The sequence below is a fragment of the Syngnathus leptorhynchus genome, chromosome 16, assembly GCF_054491065.1.
Source record: "Syngnathus leptorhynchus isolate UIUO chromosome 16, UIUO_Slep, whole genome shotgun sequence".
NCBI classification, from domain to species: Eukaryota; Metazoa; Chordata; class Actinopteri; order Syngnathiformes; family Syngnathidae; genus Syngnathus; species Syngnathus leptorhynchus.
In genome coordinates, this window is record NC_141210.1 from 8,828,196 (window position 1) to 8,836,837 (window position 8,642).

Here is an 8,642-nt window from a genome sequence, read left to right on the forward strand (position 1 = left end):
CACATAAAGTTAAATGAAAACTATAGCTGAATAAATGTTTGAAAACGAGTTTTTAATACTTTTTTGGGTTGTGGATTCGACTATTCTTTCCCTTTCTCTACAATTTTGTCGGGTGTACTACTTTTGCCGTGGTTTGGTATGGCTTGGGTCTGTCATTGTAGTTATTTGGGTTGTTGTAGGGAACACTGTTCAAACATTTGGCGTTTCTGAATAAAGTTTTGCAGTTTTGAAGAGGTGTTGGAGCAAAGCAGGAAGCGGGCATTTGTTTGGTTGTCATAACGACCACAGCTAAGATGGCGACCACGGCTTTGAAAGACGAGCACGTTTCTGCGGAAGTTTTGCGAGGACTCGCCCGGCATTTAAACTGTCTCGGCGAAGACAACAAGTCGACAAGGAAGAAAGCCCTGGAGTCCATCAAGAGAGAGACGGTGGACAAAAAGCTGTCGGGCGTCGTCATGCAGGAGCTTTTCTCAGCCCTCCTCAAGCCTCTCCTCAAGTGTCTGTCTGATCCGATGGAAAGATGTAGAGAAATCGCCATTTTGCTCATAAGCGACTTTATTCGCTGCGTCCCCAAACCGAAGGAGTCGTTGCCTTATCTCATGCCTTGCTTGGCGCAGCGGTTCGGGGAGAAGGAGACCCTGGAGCCGGCGGAGGAGCTGCGCTTGTCCGCTGTGGAGATGTTGACTCTGACGGTGGACGTGTGTGGAAAGCACCTGGTGCCTTATCTGAACGAAATGATCGACATATTGCAGAGAACCCTGGTTGACCCTTTTCCCGATGTCAAAAGGGAAAGCTGCAGATGTACCGTTAACTTTGCGAAGTGTGTGCCAGGTTAGTCCAACTTTGGCTAATGAGCTAATGCTACAACTTACAAAAATTAGTGGTTGTTTGGCAGCGAGCGAGTGATGCATCTAGCTTCACTGATGCTGTCATCAGTGTTATAAATGCAGGTTTTAATCAAATGGCGAAATCAGTGGATGATAAGTACCCAGACTGGGAAGATACGTCTTCAACCGCCTGCCTCCCCGTTTGCCCTCATTCCAATGTGCAAGATAAAGATTTTTTAACCATTTTCCTTATTCTGTCTCCTTGTTAAGAGAAAGCCTTAACCGATTGCATCCATGTTGGCCTTCGCAGAGCATTTCCACATGCAGGCTGAGAGTCTAGTGAAGCCGCTCATGCAGACAATCGCTCATCAGCACTCCAAGGTGCGGGTATCTGTCATCGAAGCTACCGGTGCGGTCATACAGCACGGCACTGGGAAAAACGTGGACGACGTCTTGTCTCACCTGGCGCAGAGGCTGTTTGATGACTCGCCGCAGGTTGTGGGCTATTTTTGTTTACTCTCATTGCTACAACATGAACCCAATTGAGCTTTTTCCCCTCGGTGCAGGTGAGGAAAGCAGTAACTTTGGTGGTAGGCGATTGGTTGCTCAATTTAATGGACAGGTACTCCTACTTCCACAAACTCATTCCTCTCCTGCTGAGCGGTCTTACGGATGAGATTCTCGAAATAAGGTAGGTTACCAGCCTTGTGTCAGGCAATCGGGCACTCGTGTCTGTTTTGACGCTTTAGTTAATGTTTTACAAATGGATCCTAAATCAGCGTGAGTTGCTTGTGTTTCACTTTGAACTCCAATTATTGCAATGACTGCTACAACTGCGACATTTTCCCGGTGAAATGGATTCATGGAGAAAAGCTTTTGTCGCTGGCCTCTGTAATAAACCCAGATTTTTTCTGCAGAGTTTTGGCGGCTGATTTATGGCAGCGGGTCGGTGCTCAGTGGGAGAAGGAGAACGAGGATGACCTCAAAGACAAGATGGACTTTCTTCTCACCCCACCGTACTTTTACCCAGTGGGAGGTCAGCCCCCCTGCATCAAAGGGAGACGGGCAGGGCAGGACAGGACAGGACAGGCCCTGGCCTTTTTTTTTTTTTTAATGTCTTTTTCTTTTTTGCCATTCTCATATCGGAAGGCCCTCCGAGTGCGTGGGCGGGGCTCACACTCGAACACTGAGAGCTAAGTAGAAAAGGGGTCGTTGGATAATGGAGGCGTGTTGAGTGGCAGGATTTAAAGTGCCTTTAGTGGCAGCGCTTTACTGCCCTTTTTCCCAATGCTGCGAGTCAATTCTGCCAGATCGGTATATCAAAAACCGATCTGTTTGGCCACATTATTTGAGGGGCTGTTGTATTTCTGAACAAATATCCCTCACTGGTGACTGGTGCTGCTGTCTTTCTAGACTTGCGTCATGTCGCCTGTTGCTTGGCAGAGTTCAGAAAGAGGACAAGTGTGCTTTCTCTCTCTCTCCTTCCAGTGGAGCGTCCAGGTCTGGGCTGCAGAGAACTGGTGGCGAGGAACCTGTACAGACTGGTGCCGGCCATCAGCCACGACCTGAGCGACTGGCTGGTCGCCACCCGGGTCCGAACCTCGCGGCTACTGTCGGTGCTGCTGCTCCACGCCGAGGAGCACAGCACGCAGCACCTCCAGCCTCTCTTGGTCCTCCTCTACCGGGCCTGCGCCGACTCTGAGAAGGACGTGGTCAACAATGTGAGTCAGACGCACATCTTGCCCTGTCAAAAAAAATCTCCCAATTTCAATCTCCCGGATGGTAAGATCTCATTTGATCAGAAAAAGCAGCATTTGAACTTGTGTGGGGGCAGGGGTTCGCCATGTGGTGGTAACGCATTTACCACCCGTCGACTTCCTGTCGCTCTCCCCACTAGTGCCTGGCCGCTGCTAAAGTGTTGGGTGCCTTCGTCCCACCCGAGGTCTTCCTCAAGCTGCTCCTGGATCATGTCGATGCCCCCCCCTCGTCCTTGCAGCCATGGTCCGCCCTAATGGTGCTGCGCGGCATCCTGGGAGGATGCCCCAAAACTCTCCTGGGACCGCATCTCCGGCGGGTCGCCGACACGTTGGCCCAACCTGACGTCTGCCAGGAATATCAACAGGTGGGGGCGGTCGGCATCAGATGCGCTTCAACTCAATTGGCTCGAGCGCACGCCCGTAACAAGCGTTTGATTGTCCACCTTGTAACCCGCTGCGCAGACTCTTCGCATAGCGGCTGTTTCCCATTTGCTGATTTTGGCGGTGTCATAGAAGATCGTTGTCCGCAGCCAATGCTGACGCTTATTTTGAGCACTGGATTTCTTCCCCTGACTCACTCCTTCCTACCAGTGCAAATACGCTTTGTGATAAGACGCTTGGTCGGCAAAGGCGCAGCGGCCTTCAATAGCACCTCTATGCACGGTCAGTTCAGCGGGTGCGCTGTTGAGGAAATCTGAAACCAAACAAACAGATGAGCTGGCAAAAGCGGATGACCACGTCATTTGTCAAATCAAATCCTCCACGTCTGATTGTCGTGTTTGTGCTCACAACCAGAAGGGAGGAAAAAAAAAATGAGGATGCCTTGGTTGCTTGTCTTCAAATAACGCACACGACCGCTGGAAAAAGGAAAGGCCACAGTCTGACAGGATCCTGCACAAAAGTTGAAAGGCCAGATTTTGGGCATGTCAAAGCGGTGTACAGGAACATGATCTGGAAGGATCTGCAGGAATAGCTGGCAAGTGCTCTCTGACGCCAATCACCCGCATTCTTTATGTAGTTCTGGGGGGGACACAACACAAAGGCCTTTTCATAGAAAGAAAAACATCGGAAAAATGGAAAAGGTTGCCCCACATGTCTCCGCTTTTTATTTGAGCAATGTCTATGGGGCAGCGATGTCCCCCTCCTGCACTGCTTCCCTGCACGCAGGAAAGCGAGAACCTTAGCGCGAGGCTGTTTATTTTCCCGTCACCACAGCAACCTGAGCAGCTTTTGGGGCCGTGTTCCCAAGTGGTGTGCCGGTGTAATTGAAATTGCCTCAAATGTATTTCTAATGATCGTCTGCAACATTTGACCATTGGCACCATTCTTGGGATTTTTGACCTGAGTAGGATAAACTACTCCATGACGATGCATAAAAATATCTTGCATTAAAACTGGCGCGGAATCAATGTTTGCCAATAAAGACATGGAATGCAAAAGCTCAAGACAGTGATTTGCATCTCCCGGGCTCCTTTGTCCAGATTGCCTACTTGGAGCAATTGCTGGCCTGCGTGGACACGCTGCTGCACCAGTGCGGTTCCGACTGCCGCCCGATCAGCCTGCAGCTGCTGCAGGTGCTGGTCAGTGTCCAGAGCCTCTCCACTGAGCCCGGCCTCAGCCAGAAGGTGAGAAAATGTCACCGTGCTTTGACTCTACAGGATGCCAGGCAGCTATTTGAGGCATGCGGCCACGCCAAACGCTATCATTACCCACTTAGCCGAGGGGCACTAAATTGCACCTTCTGGAAGGGAACTTTGAAATCCGGTCTCGGGTGAAAGGCGGAGAAAGAGCAGGTTCTTAGCAGGTGTGCGTCACCGGCACGTGAGCGCAGATGTGGCAAATAAGGATTCGTGGGTCAGCAAATTGCAAAATCAGTGCTAAATCCAAATTCTAAGTAATGGAAAATAAATAAAAAAAAAGGCTTTAAGACAGTCCAGACTGCCAAGCTTAACGTAAAGTGAAACTAATTGCAGAGTCTGTTAAAACAACCAACACCAACTTTGGATCTGTCGCCCTAATGCTAACACATAATGTGATGGTGGACTAACTACTAGAATCTATCAGGCACTTTTGTAGCGCATTACGGAATGGATAGTTGAACACAGATGTTGTAGCAGTGCATGTCGAGAGACAATACAAGATTCACTGTCACATAATCTTAATGTGCTATGAAAAACATATGTATCTACAGATTACTGAGTCACTTTGAATAAAGGTCTCCCTTGAGCACAAACGTCCACCTGCCCCTGTTCGAGGAGCATACCCGGACAGACAGGAAGTGTGACAAACGGAGTCGCTCATTCGGTCAGCCACCACAGAATTCACTGCAGCACCCGTTTACACCGCTGCGCTTGTTCAAATGGTCAATAAGAGGCCGGCAACATAGAGCTTGGGAAGAATAACAAAGCGTGGGCTGGCCCGCCCCCCACACCCAGCCCGGGGGAAAAGCAGAAGCCCTTTCCCAGCAAAGGGGCCGAGTTTTCCCATCAACATGTCTGACATCACTGGTCTCAGAGGGACCTTCGTAGGACTGATCAAGTACCTTGCTTTGCCCTGAAGTCCAACTTTGCACTCCTTCCTCCCATTTGCTCCAAGATGAATTTGACTCATGTTGAAGTTGCTTCCCTTTGATATTTGTCACATCCGGTGTCTCTCTTCTCTTTTGTTTTTTGCGCTCGTCGTGTCGGATGCTTAACAATAGAAGATGTGCAAGAAGAATGGGATGGGTCTGATCAGAGCACACGCAACACCGTTGTCCCATTCGTCTTGCACATCTTCTATTGTTAAGCACTCTCAATCACTTTCCGGCATGGGAATGGGATGAAATGTCTCGCATTCTGGCATGAGCTGGCACCGTAGCAATTGACGAGCACTTCAGTAGAGGCAACTTTAGCTCCTTCCAGACAGGGTTTGTTTTTTTTTTGAGAGAAGGCCTTTATTTTTTCTAGGCACTGCCTGGCTATGGTAGATGCAACTATGTAGTGGCTCTACTGGTTATTTTTTCTGGGGGAAGGGGGTGTTAATTTTTAGTGCATCACAAGGGGTATGCAACTGAAAGATACCTTGTGCCTTGTATGTTACAAATTCCAAATTCTCTCCTGCTTGCGGGAAATCCGCTTCATGTATTAAACACGTTGACACAAAGATAGCTGTCAGATTATCTATCGGAAGCAAGGCGTTTATTCGTCTGGACGGCACATCAGACTGCTTGAGGTCATGTGATGAAATCGAAATGTATTTATTACAACAAATGAATGGAAAACAAGTAAGCCTTTGTGTTTATTTGAGAAAAGATGGGAACAGTTGAAGTCCAATTTCTGCCATTTTTTTTTTCAACCGTGGGAACTCTAAAGTGAGATGAATCTCATGCACCCCCTACCCCCCCCAATTGATTGTATGCTCAAGTGTCACCTTGACTCGTCAAAGGTTACTTGATTCTCTCTACGTGTTCCTCAGGCCCTGGAGAGCATCCAGCGCTTGTGCGAGGTCCAGGGCCTGGGCTCGGTGCCGGCGCTCTACAGGCAACACATGGGCCAGCTGCTGGACTGGCTGTCCACGTCTGTCAACACCTGGTCTGCTTATTCGCCACACCAACTCCAAATGCACATCATCCTGGTGCAGTCAGGTGAAATGCCGGCAAGGTGGCCGCCGCGCAGGGAGAGGCACTGGTTGACAAACGTATCCGCTATTTCCGTGCTGTCCTGGACTCTTCTTCAAAGTGCAGGCAGGCAGCTTGAATGAGGAGATGTCCTGCTTGATTGGCCTTCCTAGACACAAGAACCTGAGGGCTCATTTCCTCAGGGCCCCGTCATGCATCACTCGTGTCTCACTGACCTTCGGTCACTGCCCGACAAAATACCCAAATGAGTGTGCAAAACCGTGCAAACGTGTGTGTCGTAGGTCCAGTTATGGGAGAGTTTGTGAGCCAGTTGATGCCGCTGCTTCACACCTGCCTCCAGCCAGACAGAGACCAAGAGATGAGGATGAACGTCTTCACCATGCTTGCTAAGTTGCTGCTGGACAGAGGCAACACGCTGGACTCTCAGGGGTGCGTTTGGCAGCGCATGCACACACAGAAAAGGGAGGGGCCAAAACAGGACGGCGACAAGGCATACGACTGCCGGCCCGCGTCCCACCATCAGATCATTTTGGCCATCTCACACCTGGCCCGTGTCGTTCTACATTCGTACGCTCTCCAAGAGACATACTCCCTCCCCGACTTCATTTATTGGATCTTTGTAGCAAAAAAAAGCAAAGGTTCCAAATAATGTTGTCAACGTCTTCATTTCAGACTTTTCAGGGCAGAGTCTGAGAAGTTCCTGTGTAACGTGCTGCTTCCAAACCTGGTGTGGCGAGCCGGCCGTACTGCCGGCGCCCTACGGACCGCTGCCCTCAGCTGTCTGCTTGCCCTGCTGCACGGAGGAGGCGTCACGTCACAACAAGTACACACACACACACACACATACTCATGATGGTGCCCGAGTCGTTTCACAAGTGCTGACCAATGATACATGAAGGGGTGTAACCCACTCAGAGCTGCCATTGGGCCAGCTGGGTTGTTTCGCTGCCTCAGTGCAACAGCATCACTTGTTTTTTCTCACCGTTTCATCACACACATTGTGAGTTGAGTGTTTGTTTCCAAATTGTTGCTTTTACTGGCTGTTGTGTTCAGCTGCTGCGCGTGGAGGAGCAGCTGGTCCCGCAGGTGCTGTCGTCGATGGACGAGGACTCCCCGATGGGCCGGCTGCTGGCCTGTCGCTCGCTGTGCGCCGTCCTCGGACTGGTGGGATCGGCTTTCCGCCAGGAGGCCCTCAACAAAATCTACCCCGGTACGTCCCGCCTGGCACGCTTTCAATTGTGTCCAGGAGTTGAAGGAGTGCTTTGGCTTTTGCCTTCAACACTCTACCTGCACTTATGCTCGGGCGCTCCCACGCAACACAGAGCTGCTGAAGCGTCTGGACGACAGCAGCGAGGACGTGCGCGGCGAGGCCCTCCGTGCACTCGGTTTGTGGTTGTCCAGCCTGGGCGGCGAGTACGACACCGGACTGTGCGCTTCACACCTGCAGTTCCTCTTCCAGCAGCTCCTCTTGCACCTGGATGACCCCGACAGCGCCGTGCAAGACCAAGTGCTCGGTGAGTACGCCGCTTGCTTTGATTTCAAGGTGGAGCGGAAAGGACGGATCCCACGACACGGCCATCACACTGGCGATAGTAACGACGACGCACGCTTGTTTGCAGAGGTGCTGAAGACGGGCAGCTCGGTCCTTCCGGCACTCCTCAAGAAGGAAGTGGAAGCCGTCAGGGACAACCACCGCACTTGCCACCATTGTGACCGTCTGCTGCAGCACATCGACGCCGTTCAGGCGCATGGCAGTAGCTGTTCTCCTCACTGACAGTCTGCTCGCTGATGGAACGCATTCTTATCATTGGAAAACAGAGAGGCCTCGGCCCACCTTGTTCCGTTTTACGAACCTTTGCCTTCATCAGTCGTGGACTGTCGCCGACAATAATTGTCCAATAAAAAGCGTTGTGATGAGAACGTGTCGCTTGCTTGCAACTACCTTGTCACCATGTGATATCATGCAAGCTCAATTTCCTGCTCATGTCTTGTTTTTATTTTATAAGCTTCTTCAACATGGTTTCAGTTCGAACTCACGGCTGCAAGTGATCCAAAGTTCAACTCTGTCACTCTGTTAGTGATTAATGCATGATGCTAAATTCTTGTTACAAAGTCAGTAAAGCAACTAACTGTCAGTGGATTTTCATTTTTGCCTTCACCAAGAATACTATCGTCACTCAATTGTGACAGTGCGCTTTGAGTGTTAGATTTGAAGGTCAAGCTAAGTGGAATCATAAACCTAAACGTTCAATTACAACCTCAGTTTGAATATTTTGAATCATCAAATAAATGAAACGTATTCAGCATTTTTTTCAAAAAATTTGACAATAGCAACAAGCAAATGTAAAATAGCATTTAAAAAATGTGGCTATTTTTCTCCTGTTGGTCCTTGAGAAGCATCAAGCCGTTGCACGGCTGTAGTCTTTTTTTGAAGAGCTT

At 49.9% G+C, this 8,642-nt stretch overlaps 1 protein-coding gene across 2 annotated transcripts; it reads left to right on the top strand.

Moving 5' to 3' along the window:
• Positions 1–237: 237 nt before the first annotated feature.
• Positions 238–8,642, top strand: dnaaf5 (dynein axonemal assembly factor 5). 2 transcript variants are annotated; one of them, XM_085933508.1, is made up of 13 exons: positions 238–831; positions 1,138–1,322; positions 1,394–1,518; positions 1,745–1,863; positions 2,316–2,548; positions 2,725–2,949; positions 4,066–4,209; positions 6,041–6,308; positions 6,485–6,632; positions 6,876–7,026; positions 7,257–7,413; positions 7,526–7,717; positions 7,823–8,642. In XM_085933508.1, exons 1-13 carry the CDS (start codon positions 294–296, stop codon positions 7,975–7,977), a joined length of 2,640 nt encoding a protein of 879 aa, XP_085789634.1. In that variant the 5' UTR covers positions 238–293; the 3' UTR covers positions 7,978–8,642. The 2 variants fall into 2 exon arrangements, with proteins under 2 accessions (XP_085789634.1, XP_085789636.1); XM_085933510.1 differs by having other exon boundaries at positions 6,041–6,209; positions 7,823–8,587.

Bases quoted from the DNA above. Each gene is read 5' to 3' on its own strand.
- dnaaf5 (XM_085933508.1), top strand. From the start codon at position 294: ATGGCGACCACGGCTTTGAAAGACGAGCACGTTTCTGCGGAAGTTTTG. The intron at 1,323-1,393 runs GTTGTGGGCTAT...CCCTCGGTGCAG, and splicing joins TGTTTGATGACTCGCCGCAG to GTGAGGAAAGCAGTAACTTT. The intron at 6,309-6,484 runs GCAGGCAGCTTG...TGTGTGTCGTAG, and splicing joins GACTCTTCTTCAAAGTGCAG to GTCCAGTTATGGGAGAGTTT.